This window comes from Hemiscyllium ocellatum, chromosome 10 (assembly GCF_020745735.1).
Source record: "Hemiscyllium ocellatum isolate sHemOce1 chromosome 10, sHemOce1.pat.X.cur, whole genome shotgun sequence".
Lineage (NCBI taxonomy): Eukaryota > Metazoa > Chordata > Chondrichthyes > Orectolobiformes > Hemiscylliidae > Hemiscyllium > Hemiscyllium ocellatum.
This window is the reverse complement of record NC_083410.1, coordinates 108,077,950-108,102,755: the sequence shown is the minus strand read 5'-3', so window position 1 is coordinate 108,102,755 and position 24,806 is coordinate 108,077,950. Positions and strand designations below refer to the sequence as shown.

Here is a 24,806-nt window from a genome sequence, read left to right as displayed (position 1 = left end):
CCAAATTATCTGTGTTAATTGTCAGCGAGAATCAGAATCCTTGCTATTATTCTAGACACCTGGCTCATCTGTCACCTGGAGGCCAGCGCAAAGGTAATTTGTGTTCGGACACAAACGGCCTTGGTTGTCTTGGAATCGCAAAGCAATTGAAACCATCCCTTTTTTTAAAATCATCCATTGACCTTCCTCTCTGATAGCACTTTGTGATGATCCAACACTTCAATGTCCCAACAAACAAACTGCAGATAACTAAAAGGTAAATCAAATAAAGATAATGAAGAGTCAACGGGAAAGAGCGCTTGGAGATTATATACAGAGGATCACATTTTTTAAAATTCCAACAACTCACATAAAGAATGGGAGAGATAAGAAATAGCTTGATTTCTGCAATTTTGATTGGTGGGGGTCAGAATGAATGCAGCATTCACAGCAGAGTCTTCCTCCATAATAATCGGGTTAACTGCATAACAACTGGATATTCATTTTTATTTAAATGCTGATATGGTTTACACACACAGCTGATGAAGGGCTCCTGCCTGAAACATCGATTCTCCTGCTCCTCGGATGCTGCATGACCTGCTGTGCTTTTCCAGCACCACACACACTCTTGACACACACTGGCACTGCAGGCGCGCCTACACCTGGAGCAGTGTTGGTCCTATTATTTAAGGGAAGATATTATTCATTGGAAGCAATCCAGAGAAGGTTCACTAGGACAGAGGGATTGTCTTATGAGTAAAGGCTAAACAGGTTGGGACTCTACTCACTGGAGTTGAGCAGAATGGGAGGTGATCTCATCGAGACATACAGGATTCTGAAGGGGCTTGACAGGGTCAATGCTAAGGGGATGTTCCCCCTCATGGGCGAGTCTAGGACCAGAGGGTACAGTCTCAGAATAAAGGGGCACCAACTTCAGACTGAGATGGGGGGGAATTCCTTCTCTCAGAGGGTTGAGTGTCTTTGGAACTCCTTGCACAGAGAGCTGTGTGTGTGTGTGGGGGGGGGGGGTGGGGGGGGCAGATTCCTGTGTTTATTTAAGGCTGAGGGAGATTGATTCTTGATCTGTTGGGGAACAAAGGGTTACTGGGAAAGGGCAGGAAAGTGGCTGGGAGGGCAGCTGGATCCTATTGAATGGGAGAGCAGGCTGGATGGGCCAAACAGCCTATTCCTGTTCTATAATCTGAATCTAAATATTCTGCAGCATTCTCTCAATTCAGTTTCTTTTATTTTAAAAGTTAGACTGCGGTGGTACATAACAAATGTCTCACAGGAGAACCTTATCAGACTCTTCTTGCGTGTCATCCACTGTTGCAGTGTAATTTCCTCCCCCCCCCAAACCCCAGTGTAGTTTCCCCCTCTCCTCCTAAACCCCATCCACAGTGTAATTTCCCAGCCCCCCCATCCCTCTCTTCTCTCCTCCTAAACCCAATCCAGCTTTCGCTCCCTCTAGTGTCTACAATGCACTGAGTGGGTCTCAGTGTCTCAGCCACGGCAAGTCCTGCCTACCCGTGACCTCATCATTCAATTCAACTTCTGGCAGACAAAGCTTTAACTTCAGAATTTCTGGAGCTCTCTCGCTGCCTGACGACTTATTCCAGCCACCCGTTAGAACAGCGCACAAGGGGCTGAACACAGTGAAAGCGCAAGACTAATAGCTATTCCCCTGCTCTCGTTTCTGGTTTTGCTGACTACTTCAGGACACACCAAGCGAATGCTGCCTCTGTCTCTCTCAATTCCTGGTTAACAAGCTGGAATAATTTACTGCTGTGGTCACAGGATGTATGAAGTTTCCTCATTTTAACCTGGTAAGTGCTTACGGTTACTTTTAGAGGCAGCAAGATATTGGGGGCATTTTTCACCCCCTACGCCCCATTAATAAATGCTGCGGGGAGAATCCTCTCTGCAAACGTTCCATCATAGTCACAGGAAAGCCATGTAAGATTTCAGCACTCAGTAAAGGCTGGACACAGTATGTGGAATTTATGTTTGGTTTGTGATCTATCGCAGGAGCCAGAGCAACTCCGTACATTTCCACTAAACCAGCCTTAGATGTGAACAGCTTAATACACCCACATTTTTGCCCCGTTTTAAACAATATACAGTAATATAAACCGTACAATGTTGTAGCCCTGCACAGATTGTACTGTTTAAGATGACCAGACGATTCTAGATAAGAAAAGGCGCCTCACCGTGTTTCAATCCCCATTTAATACAAATTGGGCTCCTCTCAGTATTCCTACCCAGGCTGCAAGGCACGTAGGTTTTAAAATAAAACCACTGATGACTCCATTTAAATCAAAGTCCTTCTGCATTCATAACACACGTTAACAGAAAACAAATTAAAATAAAAACGAAGAATGCAAATAGACAATATGATCCAATGGAGTACTGCAGCATACAAATCATTCAAGTTCATATTGGTTCCGTCAGAAATAAGCAAGCTAGCAGAAAAACTGGGCAATGCTAATTGGATTTCACTCGCTGTGTTATCAACGTTCAGTTCGGCTATTCCAACCATATTACTTCAGCCGTAAAGTTTTTCCTTGCCTGACTGGTCAGATATTGTGGCAATTAAAAAGTCATCGCTCCTTAAATGCGTATTTTCAAGCGTGGCTGTGCATTACAAAGCAGCCATTATCAAAGTTATGCAGTTGTATTGTCTTGTGATGAATTGAAACTCTCAACCCGGATTGATTCTAGATATTGAAAAGAATCACCTTCACTGCACCTATTTGACAATCATTGCTGTGGTTCAGTGAGATGATAATACCATTGTCAACTTTCTCACTCTGACTGTAACAGCAGTGATGTTCTTTTCAAAATAGAGATACTTGGCGCCCAGGTTAAACACACACACAAAGAAAACCCCAAATCTATTTATTTAGCATCTCCACCCTCCAGGTCTAATAAAAAGGCAGATGATTCCAGGTACCCAATTATAAATTACACTTCCTTGCCTGACCAACATGCATCAACAGCTGAAGTCATCAATACCAGAATGCAGGGGAAGTTATGCTAAAACAAATTTAAACTTCCCAACAATTTTGCAGCTTTTCTCTTTTGTTTTAAGAGTAAGAGGAAAAAGTCTGGAGGCTGCTGTGCTTTCTCTTGACTACAAGCTTTGTCATAATTAAAGCAAATGAAGGTAAATGCCAGCGGTAAACATCTGACCTGAGGGTCCCGGGGAAGTGGCATTTTGCAGTACCTACCACCCCCAAGTGGGCAAAAGCTGTACAAGAGCAACTCCAGTCATCATCAACTGAAAAGAAAAAAACATTAGCTCTGAAAGGGAATCAAAACAGAGAGTCTTTGACCTTCTCTATGAACATGTTGTCAAGTTAAGAATGGTTCGATGAGCTAAATGTGGAACAGCTTTCACATCTTGTAACATTTCAGGCCCTGCAAAATTCCAATTTGAAAACAAAAGGGTAGTATCCGATTCTGTATGGTGGAGCTGCATTCCATTGTAATGTACTTGCAAAGGGAGTGTTTGGGCTTTATTAAGATAACCAGCATTAACTTAAAGCTAGCCATTCAGATGAAACTGACGTCCCTCGGTCTCTAAACCAAACCTAACACCCAAGAGTTGGTAAAGACGTGCCTCATCAGTGTCTGTTTCAAGAGCCCGATGTTGCCCGAAATGTTTACAACCAGGATTAAAATTCTGTTTTCACACCGGCACAGTTGCTTTAAAGAGCCCAACTAATACTCTGCTCAACAGCCGAGGTCTGCACTGACAAAGCAGCGTGCTCACTAATGCATGATTGCAATATATGACAGAACGTGAATGACACAAAAAAAAAATGCAGGTTCGGGGGGAAAAAAGTTAATTAGGGTAGAATAGTGAGCTGAAAGGAAAGCTCTCACACATTCCTTCACCCACCAATTAAATTCTTTGTATAAACAGGCTCTGGGTTCCAAGACTAGTGTAATCTTTTAGTGGCGAACACAAGGTAAAAAAAACACGAGCTGTGAAGGAGGATTAGCAGCTCCAGTTTGGGGATGGGGTAGTGGGGACTGGGGAAAGAGTAGCAACTGAGAATTTGAGCATTCTTTGCTAGCTAACCAGCCTTTTTTGTTGTCTGCATGGATAGCATACGGACATGTCCTTTGTGGAACCGACACAGATTCGTCAAAGTTCTTTACTTGCAATGTCCTATTTAGAGTCTACGGGGAGAAACAAAAAGCTCCCCTGTACTTGAGGAAACAAACCCAGCCTTTGTTCATAATTCTGACGTTTATAGGTACAAGACTCCTTAGGAACCATACAAATAGCTCTGAAGGCCATAACTGGCACAGAGCCAGCGTCGGAAAACTGGTAACAACGGAGAATACATAAAGTTTGGTAGTGTCTATTCGAAAATCAGTGTGCACTTTTTACACACAGCTTCTCTCTGAGACAGCTTAATTAAAATTTCCACCGTGTAATTGTTCCATTGATCAAAGCAATGTTTTAATACACCTTTTTCCGGAATTAGTTATGTACAGCATCTGACTGTGGAAGAAAGACTTGTGTATTTCTCCTGCTAACTTAGTCACCACTGCACCCCCTTAGAATTCACGACAGAGCAAACGACATGTTAAACCTTCTTGCTATGTGACGGAAAGCTGTATCATTCAGCAATCAAACATCTCATTGATAATGTTGAATATATTTAGTCAGGTGATTGTATTTCCAATGAAAACTGAAGTTTTATATTCTGATACAATCTGAGGAACTGGCTTTTGCATTGACTGACTACGCTCCAGACAATTGCTCATCATTCAAGAAACATACATTGACATAGTCAGTCCTTTGTTCGACCAGTGCACTGCGATAGCATCTGAAATGATGGTGTACATTTTGATTTAGAAATGCTCAATTTAACACTGACTTGTAAATTTAATGAAGCATCATCGGGCCTGTCCATCATTAACCTCTGCACAGAATCAACCTCACAAAGGCGCATTGCAATTAATTTTACCAAACAAAAACTATTGCATTCATGGTGGTGTTCTTCAAATTAAGAGGCCCCGAAAATCCGCATACACAGCCTCAAGTCAGAAATACTTGAAAAACCATCCTTCAGTTCTAAGCAAGAAGGTGGAAACCTTGAGTAAATGTGAACAAGATTCAGCACAGGTAATCAGACAGGCCAGCTCCATGTGAGGTTTTGCGATCAGGGTTAGTCAAGTGAAGAATTTAGCAAGGTATCAGATAACACGACTCTTTGAAAGGGTACTCCCATTCACACAGCTCTCCAGCAAGCTCGGAATGTGGGAGTTCACACAGGATAGGAGACGCTGCCGTCCAACCATTTTAATAATTACAACAGAAATCCAATGTGTGATCCATGGAGAAAGAATCTGTCCGGAAAGGTTTTCTAAATTAAAAGTGGGACCATTTCTAGAGCTCACCACCACAGCAAGTGCTTCAGGTGAACTGAGTAAAGCACATAGGGCAGAGAGGGCATTGCTGATAGTGATAGATGAGGAAGGATTGAACTAGACTTGACTGGAGCACAGGCAACCAACATAGATGGGTTGGGCCGAATGGCCTGTTTGTTAAAGTTAATCATTAAAATGGTCTGTTTCTATAATGTATATTCTCGGTAATGACACACACTGTGTGTTGATATGGAGACTGGTACTGACAAGCAGAGCAACTTAAACCCAGAACTCGTGAAACTGAAAAGATCATTCTCTGCCAACAGTATAATTTGTTGGTTAAATACAAGCAGACAGATCCCCATCAATGGGCTCACAAAAAAACATTTAGCAAAAACATCCAAAAAGAAATTCTCCCTCCTGTCCTTTGTGTAATTGTTGGATCTGTTCCAGTTTCTGTTTGGACTGTGTCATCACAACAAAATGGATGTGCTCAGGCTCTCTTTTTATCCCTGCCTCCCTCAGAGTACAAGGCTACATTAATCTGCTGCCACCTCAAAAACACTATACTTCACTCCGTACAGTACATTAAAAAATCTGAGCTGTTTCCAAGTGAAAATTAATCACACCACTGTGCGATGATTGCCAGTTTTCTAAACATATTGGTGTCAAGCATCCTGACAGGGCTAATAGATCACACTATTATTAGTTTGGGTCCATAGCTATTGGATTGTACCACTCTACATCACATGAACTACTTGTATTTTGTGAGTGGTCTCCTTTGCAATTTAGTTATCAAGTGTTTACAAAGCATCTCTTCAGCAAAGTTAAAAGCTTTATAATGAGACCTACCCAAGAGTTGCTTACACACAACAGTGTGTGTCTCGGACAATTAAAAAAAATTACACAAGTCAAGACAACTCATTCCTAATTAGCATCTCTAATCATTTCCCTCATGCAGTCATTACATAATGCAGTTCCATCTCTCTTTGAAGTTGTAAGGCTGTGTGGTGACTGTGGAACATTAAATGTACAGCATGAAGCTGCTTCCACCAATATCATTGCAACCTTTACACAGTGGTAACATGCAGCCACCTGGAAAAACAAAGTGTGAGGATTGTAAAACCTGGAAAGCAGAGAAACTCGGAGGGATGGAGATTATTAGTCATGGCCTGGTTTTGTTTTAAAAGGGGACACGTCTGCTCGCTGACACAGGACAGTCTAATATCGCTTTTGATCAATTTCAGTGATCTACACTGACGTAGCATTCAGGATTCTTTTTGTTTTGTCTTGGTTTCTGAAGAAAAGGCTCAACTGTTATTGCTTCTCTTTAACAAAAACATAGTTATATTGTCATTTTCCACCAGACATTGATAATAACTGAGAGCTTTATTAAAAAAATCCACCTGAATGGCAAGGAGCTTAAGAGGCCAGGAAAGTACTGTCAGTGCAAAGTGGGTTCAGCTAATTCTGTACCATGGGCTAAGTTAACGACACTTGATGGCAGTGAATCTTAAGTGACGGGTTTGGGAAAGGTCAGAGTGAGTCTACCAGCTGGGTTTCCCCACTTCTACATGGTTTGGGTCACTGTAGCTTTTGATGTGCAAAGGCACTCATTGCTGTCACCCAGAGAAATGAATTGCAGGTAAGTATATACAATTAAGAGAAGCCATGCTAAGAGGCGCTGGAGGAAAACCAGAGACATTCCAACTAATCCTCAAGTCAGAAACGGTGTCCGCTTTCAAAGAGTTGTCACGCCTTTTATCCTACTGCAGCTTGGACAGGAGAGGGAGGAAAATAAAAGGAAATGAGACACAAGAACTTAATGAGCCTCAGTGCTTTCACCAAAACTGACTCTTTTAACAACTGGAACAATACTTCTACCAGTGTGGGTTTGCACAACAAATGCATTTAAAAACAAGCTTGTTTAAAAACATGAAAGGGGGACTGAACTCCATCAGAGGTTCGAGTGCTTGCAGAATTTTGGCTAGAATTAGGTATCGCAGTAATAATACATGCTCACTCTCGTTCTCCTCTCTCGCTTTGACTCAAATGCTTCTGGCATAATCTTAAAAGGTTGTCTTCACCAAACAACTCAAGCAAGTGCTGCGTAAATGGATGTTGAAACCCTGTCAACTCATCCCAAGAGTGCATTAATTGCTGCTTAGAGCCTTTGATGATATATCAAAAGATTGATTCTTCCACAAGCTTAATCTACTGTTTTGTTTCTCTCGCCAAAGAAAATTGCAACTATACAGCCATAGGATGCAGAACCACTGACTCGGTTGCCTGCAAAGCTTCAGCAGTCTGAAACTGTCACTGAATAACCGATGATATTACATTTCTTTTTGTCTCCTTGTAGTACAACATATTTGCTCATTTATTGAAAGAAATATTAGCACAGACATAGAAGTCCAGACATCAAAATAAGATAAAAGGTTGACATCAGAAATTGTTCCACTTGAAATTGGGCAGGTTGGTCCTTACGACTAGGTTCTCAAAATTAAACCAAGTCCATTGTATTTTTAATTTATAAATTCATTTATTTTGCCTTGTCCAGCTTTTCAAAATGAGCAGTAACAGACATGGGCAGCACGGCAGCTCAGTGGTTAGCACTGCTGCCTCTCAGCATTAGGGATCCGGGCTCGATTCCACCCTTGAGAGACTGTCTGTGTGGAGTTTGCACCTTCTCTCTGTATGTGTGTGGGTTTCCTCCAGGTGCTCCGGTTTCCTCCCACAGTCCAAAGATGTGCAGGTCAGGTGGGTTGGCCACAGGAAATGCAGGGGAATAGGGTAGAGGCTGTGTGTCTCGGTGGGATGCTCTTCGGAAGGTCAGTGTGGACATAGAGTCATAGAGGTGTACAGCTGGAAACAGACCCTTCAATCCAACCCATCCATGCCGACCAGATATCCCAACCCAATCTAGTCTCACTTGCCAGCACCTGGCCCATATCCCTCCAAACCCTTCCTATTCATATACCCATCCAAATGCCTCTTAAATGTTGCAATTGTACCAGCCTCCACCACTTCCTCCGACAGCTCATTCCATACATGTACCACCCTCTGTGTGAAAAAGTTGCCCCTTAGGTCTCTTTTATATCTTTCCCCTCTCACCCTAAACCTATGCTCTCTCATTCTGGACTCCCCAATCCCAGGGAAAAGACTTTGCCTATTTATCCTATCCATGCCCCTCAATTTTGTAAATCTCTATAAGGTCACCCTTCAGCCTCCGACACTCCAGGGAAAACAGCCCCAGCCTGTTCAGCTTCTCCCTGTAGCTCAAACTCTCCAACCCTGGCAACATCCTTGTAAATTTTTTCTGATAATGGACTGAATGGCCTGCTTCTGAGTCGATGAGTTCAGAAATATCAAACATCATTCAAAATTAAATACTTCCCATGCCTCTGTCGGAATTCTGCAATTCTCATTCAAATGTTAATTCTATATTAACTTTTCTGCAGATAATTTGGGATAATACCAGGAGGACTCACTAGGCATTTCTAGCCCAGTGGGTGCAGACAACCCCCTCACATTTGCAAAGGCAGGTAACTTCAGATGCAGGCAAGATATAAAACTATATAGAACACAAATGCATTGGGAGCATTTTTAATTAAACAGGGAGCTGGAGGAAGAACATAAACTAAGCAGAAGTGGATTTTAGGACTCCTGGCAATTAAGAGTGTTTCATATGAAATGAAATCACCAGAGGCACTGATCCTCGAGCTGGGATTGTGTTGACAAAACCTCTTAGACCATTGAAAGCTTCTGGTGTATGAAGTTTAGAGAAATGCAAGAGGTCTGGCTCCCAATGGGATTACTGTTGGCTGCTAAAGGTGCACAACTATCAGATTCACTGAGGTGGGGAAGCAAGAAACTTGCATCCAGCCTCAGCAATTCTGCCAACTTGGCTTTGCTGTACTACCATGGGAGACTTCTTCATCAGGAGGAAGTGGCAGGATGACCCTCTGAAATAACACCTGCAGAGGAACAACATGAAAGCAGCTGAAAAAAGATGATCTTCCTTCTATCAGCATCTTTCGATTGTTTGATTGTGCCAGGGAACTAATGCAAAGGGGGCACAAACATCTAAACTGATCAATCTGCTAGTGTTAGATACTCTTGGGAGGAAATGTGAGATTGTTCTATTTATTAGTTTTAAAGGCTGGCCACTTCTGAGTTGGAATTTGTAAAGGGCAGTGTCCAAGTTCCACCTTCATGGCTGTTTGTTTTGAGAGTCAATAGCTTCACCCATCATCAGCTTTCTGGTGTCTGTTATAACTCAACCATTAGCAATGCCATGATTTGGGGGTGCCAGTGTTGGACTGGGGTGTACAAAGTTACAAATCACACAACACCAGGTTACAGTCCAACAGGTTTATTTGGAAGCACTTGTTTTATGAGCACTGCTCCTTCATCAGGTGGTTGTGGTAAAATTAGGAATGACATGATTCTTTGTGCCTGGCTGTGAGAAGGGTTGTGGAAATGAGATAGTGCCTCTTGTTTACAGCTAAAGTATCTGGTGTGACCTAAAGAAGTCACTCCAGTCAATGGAAGAATTGGATACATGCTCCATTTCTGTTTCTGTTAATCCTTGCAGATAGCTATGGCGAAGAGCACAGGGTGTGAGACTTGCATAGAAACACAGTGGGCTGAATGGCCTCCTTCTCTGCTGTGCCACTGTGACTTAAATCATTATTCATTTGGAATAAAAAATTGCTAAACCTCAAGAGCCAATGGAAAATATAATCAAAGCTGGAGAATATACAGCCCTCCAGCATCTATTTAAAAAAAACCCAGAGAATGACAATACTGGTAGCTCCAAACAAAAGATTAACCAATACATTTTCTGTACAAATGATGAGCTTTGCGACACAGTTTTCAATTTACTGCATCTGTGGTGTTTTTCTTTTCATCGTGATTATAAAATCTACCAACGCATTAAGAATCATAGAGATTGACAGCACAAGAAAAGCCCTTCGGTCCATCAAACCTGAACCAGTCAAAACTAATGGCCTAACTATTCAAATCCCATTTTCCAACATCTGCCCCACAGCTTTGTAAGCCTTGCATTGCAAATGCACATCTAAATACCCCTTAACTGTTAGAACGGTTTCTGCCTCTACCACCTGTACTTAGGAGAAAGTCCAGAGCTAGGGGTCACAGTCTAACACTAAGGGGTAAGCCATTCAAGACTGAGGTGGGGAAGCATATTTTTTTTACTCAAGAGTTGTGAAGCTGTGGAATTCTCTCCCACAGGAAGCTGTTGGGGCCAGTTGATTAGATAGATTCAAAAGGGAGCTGGATGTGACCCTTGCAGCTGAAGTGACCATGAGGTATGGAGAGGAAGTGAGAGTGGGATACTGAAATTGCGTGAGCAGCCATGATCATATTGAATGGCTGGTGCAAGCTCGATGGGCTGAATGGCCTACTCCGGCATCTATTTTCGGTTTCTACGACAGTGCTTACCTATCAAAAGTATTATTTGACTGGAAAATACTTTGCCACTTCCTAAGGTCATGAAAAACAGGAGAGAAATGCCAAGTCATTTTTTAAAAAAAAAGTTATTTGCAAATCAAATATGTGCCATTCCCACCTGGCCAAGCTTTCATTCCAAGCATTGTCACATATGCAGGGTATCCTAGTACCCAGGGTCCAGTCCACTAGAATCACCCAGTGCATGACCAAAATAATCACCTACACCTTTGAGATCTTTGCTGGGCAAATGTCGTGAAATAGGAATGCAAGATGAACTTCCAATAAAGTGAATTTGGTGATACAGCTCGCAATCCCAAACTGAAAACTGGACAGAAGAAATGTTGGTTGGTTCATGCATGATGTTATGTTAGAAAGCACAAATTATAACGTACAAATGAACAGGCATTTTCATTGTGAGTTTTGAGATCACTTGTAGCTCAGGTTGAGGTTTTGGATGTAGGTTTGCTCGTTGAGCTGCAAGGCTCATTTCCAGACGTTTCGTTACCTTACTAGGGAACATCTTCAGTGGATCTCATGCGAAGCAACACTGAAAATTCTATTTATAAATAGAAAGCAGGAATTTTCAGTGTTGCTTCGCATGAGATCCACTGAAGATGTTCCCTAGTAAGGTAACGAAACGTCTGGAAATGAGCCTTGCAGCTCAACGAGGCATTTTCATATTTCGCAATGCAGCATTCTGCTAGTGTATCATTTGGTCTGGACAATGTTTGACATCCTAAAGCAGTGCCTCCCAAACTTTCACTCTACTGTGACCCCGTTGCCCTTTTATTTTTCTCCACACCTCCTTTTTCTGTTTTGGAGCTCACAATTCCAAAATCTCTGCTCTCAATTCCTGGGGAAGCCCGTCCTTGGGTCTTCACTACTGCTGTGTAATGATTACTGTCACAATGCCCAAGGGATGTTGCTCATGTAGATTGCTACACCCAACCTCATACCAAAAATTCCTCCTGGGAGTGAGGTGACAGTAAGTAAGACCATACGTCAAAGGAGTTGAAGTAAGCCATTCAGCCCATCGAGTTTGCTCGATGCCAATGAAATTGTAGGTGATCTGATCATCTAATAACCTTCAGCTCCACTACCAGAATAGCTGCTCTCTTGTAACCCCTTCAGGGAACAAAAGAAAAATAATCCATCACCCTCTCCTTTAGAATTCCTCATTATAATGCTCTGGTGTATCTTGTTAAAAAAAAACTATATATACACAAAATCTACAACAAAATCTAATGTAGTCTTGTCAATAGCTCACTTTCTTCGGTGCCATTTTAAGATTAGGAAGATGTAGACTGAGGCTTTAGGGCATTAGTGAACTTATAGAGTAGGAAACGCTTATTATTTTTCTTGAAGGCAAAGGGCAAGCCGACCTTCAGTCACTGAGCAGCTTCTGTAAGTATTCTCATCACCCGACCTCCTTACCTTGGCACCAAATGCCAGTATTCCACACTCCCGGCAAGCTTTGCAAAATGCATCGTGCCCCCTATTTTCAGTCCACTCTGTTACTGCCAATTCTACGCTGGGAAAGTTCAACATTATGCCAGTTTTATCCAACACTGCTGCAGCTTGCAAAAGGTTGAACTGAAGCAATGAAACAGAACAGTGTCAATTCTGACAGATCTGGCTTATCACATACGGCAGTGAAAGGGCTAGAACTCAAGATATGCAGCAGAAGGTGTCTGCTTGCATTTCAAAACCTTGTTAATTTTAATTCTCATACATATAACCGTCATTAACCTACTCAACGTGTTAAAAGCTCCAACATATTTTGTAAAGGAACAGCTAACAAATATATAAGCATTGTCAGTGATAGTTGGCATAGACAAATAGAAGCATACAAAGCTGCCGTGGGCCTCTATTGATATTTATAATCCACAAACAAAGCATTTACTAAAACAATTTTCCGTGCAAACTGCTGATTTAGACTGACTGTAATTAGTATTTTCTTAAACCACCAACGCAGGATGTTGAAAGGCCAGAAACCTACTGAGGAATTGCCAAAGGTGATTTCTTGATGTGAGTGGTGCACTCCCAACTATGGGCATATTGATACGATAGATATATTCATTATGCAGTAATCAGGTTGTTTCATCCAGCCACTGACACTATCAGAATTGAATGCCAAGAGTAATTGATGCCTGAGGTACAGCTTTCAGCTTTAATTACGTCAGATGCAATTCTATTGAAATTGTGCTTTCAGTCTGCCACCCACTGCCTTTCTTAACTGTATTAACAGGTCAAAATTCGGGAGAAGGAATATTCTCTGAAGAATCCAGCATCCAAAGAGGAGGAGGATCTACTGAAGAATTTTGATCCAAAGTAATTTCATCCTGTGCTCTTTTCGATGATCAGGAATACAGTTTTCAATTAGAGGAACGTGGAAGATTTTGTCCGATTTTAAAAAAAAGCGATGGGTCTGAACCAAAACAAAAATTCTTAAAACCTCCAAAGAACGACTTACAGTGTATGATTGGGAATGAGGGGTAAGCAGGTCCTATCCCCTTTTAACTGAACCACTGCAGGTCACCACTGGTTAAACTCCAGATGGACGAACGGTTCCTTCGACGTTGCTCTTGACCGCATTGATACAGGATACACGGAAGAGCCAAACCAGGCCCCAGCTCTTGGGGAAAACAACCTTTCCCTTAGGTCCTATCATGTGTCAACCTTTTCTTTTCCTCTTTGGCTCCGAAGTGAAGACTGAAAGGAAGTAAAATATAACTTCCCCCAACAAGTTAAAGGATTTCTACAAGCGGAGGTGGTTTTTTAATGAGCTGACCTGGCCATTGTTAACCTCCTGAGGGCATGTTCCCTGGAAGACTGGGGACCGTTCAGGTGGTCTGGAACGTGAACCGGGATCAGTTGTGTAAACATCAAGGAGACAGGAAATAGCCAGCAGGCTGGAGGGACCCAACTGGAACATTATTCCGGGATAGATGGTGTACCATCTGGACATGTTGAACTTACATTCCAAAATCTTCCTGCTGCAGGCACAAGATTTTCTGGAATGCACTGAACGTGGTAAGATATCTTCTTTCTGTGTTATTTTAACTATTAGATCTGGCTGGAAGCTGCCAGTTATGTTTGTTGCACTTTCAGGAAGAGATGGCAGTTTCATTTGAGTTAACACAAAAATTACCAGTTATTTCCTGTGGAACATTGGTGTGAATCGGTACCAGACAAGATTAAAAAAAAATGCTCATTTGATTCTTCTGACTTGTACAAATATTTTGAGCAAACGACAGAAAAAAAGAATCACTGATGTGACACACAAAGGTGTTCGAAAAGGGCTTTATATTGACTCAAGCTTGGATTCTGTTCCAAGGTAGAAGTGACAAATGCTGACAGGTGCTGTTTCACTGAAATGCTGCCAAGTGCCACTTTGTACAAAGCATTAAGTTTCTTCAGCTGAGACTTGACTTGAAGTGAACGCTTAGTGACTTACATCTTGATGCTGTTGGTCTCCCCCTTCAGGAATACAAAGAGCCAGGACACAAGCAACACCGGACTCGAAGTAAAAACAACTCCGGTCTGTTTCCTTTCGCTTTAGGAAATCAGTACAAACCACAAGACAATCCACACCCTTAAGATAAGCAAGAGTCCTGTCGCTGGTGGAAAACCCATTCCAGGGAAACTGAGACAAGGTAGGAGACTGAGCACCAGAATTTTTTAAAAAATGGGTAGAGCATAGATGTTAGAAAATTCACTGTTGGTTGAAAATGACTATTTTTAAGGATAATAAAAATAACAAAGAACTGCAGATACTGGAAGTCAGAAACAAAAATGGAAATTTCTGAAAATCGCAGGAGGTGTGAAAGCATCTGTAGGAAAATCACAGGAGCCAAAATGTTAACTCTGGAGATGCTGCCACATCTGCTGTTTTTATTTTTAAGGATGTTTAGTTCAAGTTTTTTTTTCCCTCTCAAGATTGTCAATATTATTTTCTGACAGAAAACCGAAAGAACTGCGGATGCTGTAAATCAGAAACGAAAAGCAAAATTTGCTGGAGAAGCTCAGCAGGTCTGGCAGCGCCTTTGGAGAGAAATCAGAGTTAACATTCTGAGGAAGAGTCACTCGACCGGAAACATTAACTCGGATTTCTCTCCACAGATGCTGTCAGACCTACTGAGCTTTTCCAGCTATTGCTGTTGTCTATTATTCACATAAAGTAAAAAGTGAGGACTGCAGATGCTGGAGATCAGAGCTGAAAATGTGTTGCTGGTGAAAGCGCAGCAGGTCAGGCAGCATCCAAGGAACAGGAAATTCGACGTTTCGGGCATAAGCCCTTCATCAGGAATCTGATTATTCACCTCCAGCCCAGTTTATACATTAATTATCTTTCTTCTGCCTTCTAGGATTTAAAGAATTCAATGGCCAGACAATCAAAAATGGTCTTAAACGTGATCAGCAGGATTTGGAGATTCTCCCTGTGGACTCACGTGGGATTGTTTCTGGGGTTGCTGGCACAGTCGATTACTGTGGAAACGTGTCCCTCAGTCTGTCGGTGTGACGCTGGCTTTGTGTACTGCAATGACCGAGGGTTGACATCAATCCCTAAGGGAATTCCACAGGACTCCACCACTCTCTTCCTGCAGAACAATCAGATCAATAATGCTGGGATTCCCAGAGAGCTCCTGAACCTCGTGAAGGTGGAAATCATTTATCTGTATAGCAACAGTCTGGACGAGTTTCCCACCAATGTTCCCAGGTACATCAAAGAACTCCATCTGCAGGAGAACAACATACGGGCGATTTCCTTGGACTCTCTTTCAAAAATACCTTATCTGGAAAGACTGCACTTGGATGATAACTCAGTCTCTGCTGTGAGCATCGAAGAAGGTGCTTTTCGAGAGAACAAGGATCTCAAATTGATCTTCTTGTCTCGGAATCACCTCAGCAGTATTCCCGTTGGACTCCCTAGCACCGTTGAGGAACTGAGGTTGGATGACAACCGCATTGCCACCATTTCAGAGAACGCCCTGAGTCATCTCACGGGATTGAAGCGTCTGGTGCTCGATGGGAACCTGCTGACCAATCAAGGACTTCGAGATAAGGTTTTCATGAATCTCATGAACCTGACAGAGCTGTCGCTGGTGCGGAACATCCTTACCTCGCCCCCGTCTCTACCCATTGCCAACTTGCAGAAGCTGCACCTCCAGGAGAACCATATCAACTGGATCCCCCCCAACGCCTTTTACCACCTTGGGCGATTACAACGCCTGGACCTGTCGAATAACAACCTAACCCACTTGCCTCAGGGAACCTTTGACCGTCTGAACAACCTGTCCCAGCTGCTACTGCGCAATAACCCCTGGCACTGCGGCTGCAAGATGAAGTGGGTTCGGGATTGGCTACGCTCACTGAAAGTCGGGGTCAACGTGCGCGGTCTGATGTGCCAGTCACCTGAGAAGGTCAGGGGCATGGCCATCAAGGACCTGGCGGTCGCCATGTTTGACTGCAAGGATTCGGAAGGCTCCCTCCTGGGCACGCCACCCACCACTGTGGTGGGTTTGGTTAGGGGCTCCCCCAGTCAGGGTCCCCGGCCCTCCTTCGCGCCCAAGGCTGGTGACAGGAAAGCGGACCGCCAGCCTACAGCAGCCCCTGGGCGGGTGGTTGTCCAGATCGACGTGAAATCTGTCAGTGTGGACACAATCCGAATCACCTGGAAGATCTCCCTGCCCATGACCGCCCTAAGACTCAGCTGGCTCAAGCTGGGGCATAACCCAGCGGTGGGGTCAATCACAGAGACCATCGTGCACGGTGGAAGAAGCGAGTACTTACTCACAGCCCTGGAGCCAGAGTCATCGTACCGGATATGTATGGTTCCCATGGAAACCAGCAACGTTTATCTGTTGGACGAGACCCCAGTCTGCACGGAGACACAGACCGCGTCCCTGAGGATGCACAACCCCACGACGACGCTCAACAGGGAGCAGGAGAAGGAACTCTACAGGAGTGCCAGTCTACCCCTGGCGGGGATCATTGGCGGCATCGGGGCCGTGATTGTGGTGGCGCTGCTTGCGCTGGTGTGCTGCTACATGCACAGGACTGGAACCCCTTTCGCTAAGAGCTGTGCCTACAGCAGAGGCCGGAGAAGGAAGGACGATGATTACGCAGAGGCTGGCACTAAAAAGGACAACTCTATCTTAGAAATTCGGGAGACTGCTTTTCAGATGATCCCGATGAACAGCGACCAAGCAGCCAAGGAAGAGTTTGTAATACACACTATATTCCCACCAAACGGGATGAGTTTGTACAAAAACAGCCACAGTGAAAGCAGCAGTAGCAACAGAAGTTACAGAGACAGTGGAATTCCAGATTCAGATCATTCACACTCCTGATAATTGCAGGGACTATTAACTGAAAGGGACTACGGAAGGCTCTGCTCTCCTCGGAAACACTGGATTTAGGAATACTGGAGGAAAGATGACTGTACGTTTGCCATATAATTTATATTTAATGAACTTTGTATCAAAAGTTGCAGAATCCAGGTGAATATTGCTGATTGTGCAGTATGGATGCCAGATCACTAATTGCAATTCTCTATTTTAGTAACTTCTCGTAATTTGTATTTTTTTCTTTGATAATCTTAAAAAGATTTAAGAAAGTTTAAATTTCCATGTTCTATTGACGGAAGATTACTTGTCAACTGTGAAAGTGGGTTTTATTAACAAGTGTTGAGCGTTCGGAGACTTTTTTTTAGCCTATTTGAGAATCTTATAGTTCAAGCACAGGTCTTTATTTTCCCCCCACCCCATAGCTACTGAGGGTTGGTGTTCTCCAGTTAAATAGTACACTTGGTGAAGACAATTTTAATTCCCAATTGAGGAGGAAACTATGTTTGTTGTTCATGCCTAACTGTGTTGCACAGATGTAACTGTAATACCTGAAAGTGGATGTCACACATCATTCCTGCTTACAGTCTACATTACCTGCAATTTTAAATTTAGACTTTGAGCCACAGATCCCTTTGTTGGCACAGTTTAAAACAAAAAGGTACTTTTCAAAAAAAAATTAAACCAAAGTGCATTGTCAGCCCTTTGGCCAGTCTTATACGTGCCTTGACCAAATGTTAATTGTATTCAGTATTTTAAAATTCGGGAACTTTCCTTTTTTTTTCTCTCCATACTTGTCAATGAGAAAAAAAACGTGGTCTTTCTGCAGAATAAAACAGAACAAAATCAACCACTGTGTTAACGAGTCCACAATTCTGCAAAACCGACTGTGGGGGGAGTAATCAAGGTGTGTTCCAAGCACAGGGAATCAGTGCCTCCACTTCTGAGTACGCTGTCAGACTCTCATGGGCCTCAGAGTGTCATGAGGACTGACCGTGCAAGGGCTTTGCGATGCGGATGTTTATGAACAGGACAAGGGTGGTCACTTGTGCTCAACATATTCTGAAAATGTGTTGCTGGAAAAGCACAGCAGGTCAGGCAGCATCCAAGGAACAGGAGATTCGACATTTCGGGCATAAGCCCTTCTTCAGGACTCATGCCTGAAACGTCGATTCTCCTCCTTGGATGCTGCCTGACCTGCTGCGCTTTTCCAGCAACACATTTTCAGCTCCGATCTCCAGCATCTGCAGTCCTCACTTTCTCCACAACATATTCTGCCCAGTATAAACCCAGCAGAAGCTGCATCTCCAGGACAATCACATAAGTTGGATCCCTGCCAGTGTTTTCTCTCACCTCGGACAATTAGTATAGTGGGGGCCGGACTTACCGAATAATAATTTAACCGACTTGCCTCGGGGAATCTTTGATAACTAGGACACCTCTGAACAGTCCGGCACTGCTGCAATTCCTCAACAATCCCTAGAATTCCAACTGTAAAATAACACATTTGTCATCTCTGGTGGGGTGCTGTAAGACTTAGGTTGGGTTGCAACCAATCAATATAAAGCAGAATTCTCTTGGAGACCCATTACAAGAACGCATTAATATAGCGTCCTGAGAAACATAGAAAACAAGAACAACAGTAGGCCATTCAGCCCTTCAAGCCCATTCCACCATTCAATACGAGCATGGCTGATCATCCAACTCGGGCTCCTGTTCCTGATTTTGCCCCATACCCTTTAACCCTAAGAACTATATCTAACTCCTTCTTGAAAACATTCAATATTTTAACCTCAACCACTTTCTGTGGCAGAGAATTCCACAAGTCATGTAATAAAACAACTTGAAGTTCCCTTCAGGAGCTATATAAAGTAATATTTGACACCAAGGTATCGACATTGATTTCAGGCCCAAAGCCTGACCAAGGATGGAGGGTGTCAGACTGTCTTAAGGAAGAAGAGGGAGATAATAGAGTCCGTGAGGAGGACATCTGGAGCTGAAGGCATGGTCTCCGATAGCAGAGCGACCAATGTTGGAGATGCCCAAGAAGCCAGAATTAAAGGAGTGCACATACCTCAGAAGATGAGGGGCTGGAAAAGGTGACCATGAGACCTTAAATATAGCAGCAGAAATTTGGCCATTCAGCCCATCGAGTCTGCTTTGCCATTCAATCATGGCTGATAAGTTTCTCAACCCCATCACCCCACTTTCTCCTCATAACCCTTGATCCTCAAGAACCTGGATAGTTACCTGGATAGAGAGGGGAGACGCCACAGGGAGATTTGAGAGCACAGATGGCAGGACTGTTTAACCGGAAGCCAATACAGGTTAAGAAGCTCAGGGGTGATGGGGAATGGAACTTGATGTATGTGAAGACATGGACAACAGAGTTTTGAATGACTTCAGATTTAGGGAGACTTGAATGTAGGAGATCAGTCAGGAGTGAGTTGGAACAGTTAAATCTAACAGGCACAGATGGATAAATGAGGGTTTTGGTCCGAAATATTCTGGAGGTAAAGTGGGTAATTTTAGTGATGCTTCCGGTTAAATGATCATAGCGGATTCGAAGGTTGTCCAGTCTGAAACAAGGGAGAGGGATAGAGACAATTGCTGAGGAATAAGTTCAGTAGCTGGCACTGAAAATATTGGTTAACAGTCTTTGAAGTAAATCTCTATACATCCAGTCCTGGATGTCGGAAAGGCAGCTTTACGGATCCCAGACCAAATAAAGAGACCATAAGGAAACAAGATTTTTACAATTAACATGGATCACTGAACTTCACACAAAATGGGATCATAGTAATGTCTAATTGCTGAAACATCTACTTGAAGGATATTATCAATGAAATGTCAACACAAACAGGTTTTTTTAAATCAATATTAACTAATACACATTCTTCCTGAGGCCATGTCCTATTTCTGTATTCTAAAAAAAATTTTAAAAAAAGTTTTTCTAACATTTCAGGAAAATTCGAGATGCATAGGATTGCTTTATAACACGTCGAACAGTAACTAGACTTACACATGATTATCTGGAGCTTCAATTTGTAAAGGTTCTTTTTCAACCATTTCCCAACAAATGAAAATGTGAGTAAACTTCTACCTGATCTGAATGGTGCCCTGCTCACCCATTTCAACATCTCTGTAACTCCCTCCTTCACTATCCTGTCACAAACACCAATCACAGCTTCTCTGGTCTCTCCACACAACTGAATTCCTTCATCCCAAACACTACTGTTGTTTCGACACAATTCTACGTAATCTGGTGAGTGTAATTTCACATGTTTCACAAACAAAACTGAGAAACTAATAAGCGCTGGATAAAACGTGGTTGTCTTGGCTTAGTCAATGCCCTTTAGCTTGTCACAGCATGACCTAATATAGACCATCTCTGATATCCTCCCAACCTTTCATGGGGTTTTATTCTGTCATTGCACAATCTGGAGATTGTATGGGAATGAATTAGTTTTACTATGAAAGATGGATTTTGTTGTTTTCCAGCAATTTGCCGGAGACTTTTAAATGAAGATTAAAAATATGAGTGAAGCTATCTGTAAGGACAGAGTCCTCCACATTTAATACAGCAGTCTAACTTTTGAAAAATTGACGGTATAGGCATGTTGGGCCGAAGGGCCCGTTTTCATGCTGTCGACCTCTGACTTGAACCTGTTTCTCTGCGACAATCAGGTATTGGACAACTGTTTTTCAGAGCAGGGTAATGCCAACAGCATGGGTTCAATTTCCATACCCGGCTGAGGGTTACCTTGAAGACTCTCCTTCTCAAACTATTCCCCTCACTTGGAACATGGTGACCCTCAGGTTAAACCACCACCAGTCATCTCCCTTTCTAATGAGAGAGGAGCCCATGGTCTGGTAGGAATATGGCGACTTTACGTTTAGTGGTACCATATTCGTAATTTAAGCCTGGAGAGACAGCAATTAAAAGGGAATGCTATTGGACTAGCAAGGCTGAGACCCAGGCCAATGTTCTGGGAAGCGCAGTAGTTAGTGGAGTTTGAATTCAGTTTAATAAATTTGAAATTGAAAACCACCCTTTGTAATGATGTCCATGAAAACTATTAATGATGTCATAAAAACCAACAGTTTGGGGGCACGGTGGCTCAATGGCCAGCACCGCAGCCTCACTGCACCAGGGACCCAGATTCGATTCCAGCCTTGGGCAACTATGGAGTTTGCACATTCTCCCCGTGTCTGAATGGGTTTCCTCTGGGAGCTCTGATTTCCTCCCAGAGTCCAAAGGTGTGCAGGTTAGGTGGATCGGCCATGCTAAGTTGCTCAGTGTCCAGGGATGTGCAGGTGGACTAGTCATGGGAAATGCAGGGTTACAGGGATAGGGTAGGGAAGTGGGTCTGGATGGGAAGCTATTCGGAGGTTCAGTGTGAACTCGATGGGCCGAGTGGCCCCCTTCCACACTGTAGGGATTCTATGATTGGTCATTGATGAAACATACCTGCTGTGATTGCCACTGTTTCAGCTCCAAAGTGCACCCTGAGCATATTTGAAAGAAAGAGGCAACTGTCCAATTTTCCCTTCCATCCGTCATCAAACAGCATTCTCAGTAAATTCAATTAAATCCACGTCTCACAATCTCCAGCATCGCGAGTACTTAGAACCTAATGCTTTTGCCTCTGCCAGTTCTACACTAAATTGCAAACCGAAAGGAATCAGGCAAGATTGAAAAGAATAGAGGAACACCACCATTACAGCTAGTGTTAAGCCTGTTGTGCATTCTCATCATTCTTTGGGAGTAATGGGCCATAGTTTACAGATTTTTTTTAAGCAGAGAGGTATAACAGGCAGCACTTTAAAAACCAAAAACCCAAAGACCTGTGGATGCTGGAAATCAAAAACTAAAGTAGAAATTGCTGGAGAAACTCAGCAGGTCTGGCAGCATCTGCAAAGAGAAAGCAGAGTTAACATTTCGGGTCCTCCTTCTGAACTTTATAAACCGCTCACTCAATAAATTTTATCCACAAACTACAGGTTTTTTTTCCCTGACCCACAGATGATGGTATACAATCAGAGAAGTCACTTTTGAACTATAGAGCTTGTCACAAGAAAGATATCGCAAACAGCCAATTTGCAAATTCCTACACATGGTAACATGATGATGGTGAGATAATCTATTTTTGTGACATGGACAAATTTTGGCCAGGGCATCTTCAGGAACTGCCCAGCTTTCCTTCAAAATAGTGCCACAATTTACTTTGTGTCCACCAGAAGGCGCCAACAGGGACTAGGTTTAGTGTCTCACCTGAAAATGGCACCACTGACAGTACAGCACTCCCTCTGTACTGCACTGGAATGTCAACTTAGACTGTTGCATGTATGTTTTCAAGTGGGACTCAAACCCACAATCTTATGACACAAAAGGCGAGAAAGCAACCTGCTAAGCCATAGCTCAAACATGACTGATAAAATAGACGATACTGTTTGCGATACAGCAGGAGAGTTCCTATACTTCAAATGAAGTCATATTCCACGTACAAAAGTTGAAAATGGACGAAATCATCAAAATAGATAATTGGGGTGGTGGTAGAGGGGAAAAACGTATGTACATGGCACTTCTGAGATGTTTCCATTCATGAATGTAGAACAGAAGACTTACGCATACCAAAAACTTCTATTGGAGATAAGATTAAAGGAGAGAAGTTCACAATGGTGGAAAGGTGGATTCGGCTTCATTAACATGAATGTAAACAGATGACTTAGTTGGAGAAGATGGGGACACAATTGGAAAGTTTCAACTAGAAATTGGATAATTTCCCTCCTGTGATATTGGATTATACAGAACTGTCTGCCACAAAAAAAGAGACTATGATCAGAATCTTGTGCTCCCAGGGGTGGTAGACGTAGAGCTGACTAGGCCTGTGGCCTACTTCCACTCTGCTACCAATTGGCCAAGCCTAGGCCATGTAAGGACCTCAAAGCTGCCAGCATTGGGATTAACTGCTGAGGGTGGACCTGTCATCATGCTAGACAGGTCAATCTGGAGGCACTTGTCCGCTGGCACAAGGTGAGTGAATTCTCTCAATTGAAGGCAAGTAGTGTCTGATCGGCGGACTGTATGTTGTACAATTGTCCACTTTGAGCCACTCCCCTTGTCCTTCCTTTTGATCCTTCTTTCTGCCCTCTCCCCGCACTCCCTTACCTTCAGCCGCAAAAACCAGCTCCGCTTTCTTCCACACTCCACCCCTCTACAAATCACACCTCACATCTAGATCCTCCACACCCCTGGGTGCTCATCAGGCCACAGTCCATGCCTCCCTCCTCCATGGTGCCATCAAATATATATTGCCAAGTGAGATTGGACAGACTGGGATTGTTTTCCTTACAGCAGAGGAGATTGAGTTGGGGAAATCCAGCCAGAGACTCACGTGAACAAGTAAAATCAGCACTGGTATGATGGAAACAAAATCAAAAATTGCCAGAAAAGCTCAGCATGCCTGGCAGCATCTGTGGAGAGAAATCAGAGTTACTTTTGGGTCCAGTTACCCTTCCTCAGAACTGATATGACAGATAAAATGCTATTATTAAAATTTTGATTTTGACATTAATAGCAGTACCAGAAGGTTTATGGGTAAGCAAAGTAGGCTATTTTTAAAATTCATTCGGGGGACATGGGTGTCACTGGCTGGGCCAGTATTTATTGCCTCATCCCTAAGTGCCCAGAGGGCAGTTAAGAATCAACCACATTACTATGGGTCTGGAGTCACAGGAGGACAGTTTCCTTCCCTAAAGGGCATTAGTGACCCAGATGGGTTTTTCTCACAATTGACAATGGATTCATGGTCATCGTTAGACTTCTAATTCAAATTCCAAAATCCGCTGTGGCGGGAATTGAACCAGAGTCCCCAGAACATTACCTGGGTCTCTAAATTAACAGTCCAGCAATAATATCACCCGCCCATCACCTCCCACAAAGTTGAGTAATTAACCATCAAAACCAGCAATGTCTACAACATACTGACTAAAATGGAGCTGTTAAACAACTTGAAAACACTGAATAAAGAAAAGCCACACAGAAACATATTGATTTATAACACATTAATATGCTAAGTGAGAATTCACTTTGATGGTACAGTGTGCTAATGTTTGACCAAGGCTAAGCATGTTAACAAATCTAACCAAAGTGAAACAGATTGAATTCAATCAAATGGCAGGAAAGAAAATACTAGGTATTTGATGTTGATGGGACAGTCCAGAAACAACTAACAAAAGCATGAAAGAAAAGACTGAAATCAGCATCAACTGAATCAAATCTACACGCCAGGTATCAAAAATTATTTTTTAGCAAGCAGCTGAATTATACTTCGAACCAAAATTTCAACCAAGCAATTTCATCAACGCGGAAGATCAAATTTCCCGAAATCGGAAACAGAGTGATACGGGGCACATGGAGGCTACACTGTCCTTTGTCTTTTTAGATATTTGTACAGTTACCGTCAATAAAATATCTCAATACACTCAATAAAGTTAGGCACTGAATCACAGACATTGGTATTGGAGCACTGGCCAAAAGCTTAGTTCAAAGGGAAAATCGTATTGGATACATATATTAACGTTAGCTCTCTCTCTCTCTCTCTCAATGGATGC

The 24,806-nt window shown here is 42.9% G+C and overlaps 2 protein-coding genes across 4 annotated transcripts in view; one reads left to right on the top strand and one right to left on the bottom strand.

Moving 5' to 3' along the window:
* The window catches only part of LOC132819895 (ADP-ribose glycohydrolase MACROD1-like), a 960,330-nt gene that overhangs the window by 815,092 nt on the left and 120,432 nt on the right, over positions 1-24,806 (bottom strand). The gene's annotated exons all lie outside the window — the stretch shown is intronic.
* On the top strand, positions 1,545-18,127 carry flrt3 (fibronectin leucine rich transmembrane 3). The gene is made up of 4 exons (XM_060831848.1): positions 1,545-1,805; positions 13,091-13,875; positions 14,329-14,498; positions 15,210-18,127. Exon 4 carries the CDS (start codon positions 15,225-15,227, stop codon positions 17,193-17,195), a length of 1,971 nt encoding a protein of 656 aa, XP_060687831.1. The 5' UTR covers positions 1,545-1,805; positions 13,091-13,875; positions 14,329-14,498; positions 15,210-15,224; the 3' UTR covers positions 17,196-18,127.

Excerpts from the sequence above, each read along its gene's own strand:
- flrt3 (XM_060831848.1), top strand. The coding sequence starts at position 15,225 with ATGGCCAGACAATCAAAAATGGTCTTAAACGTGATCAGCAGGATTTGG.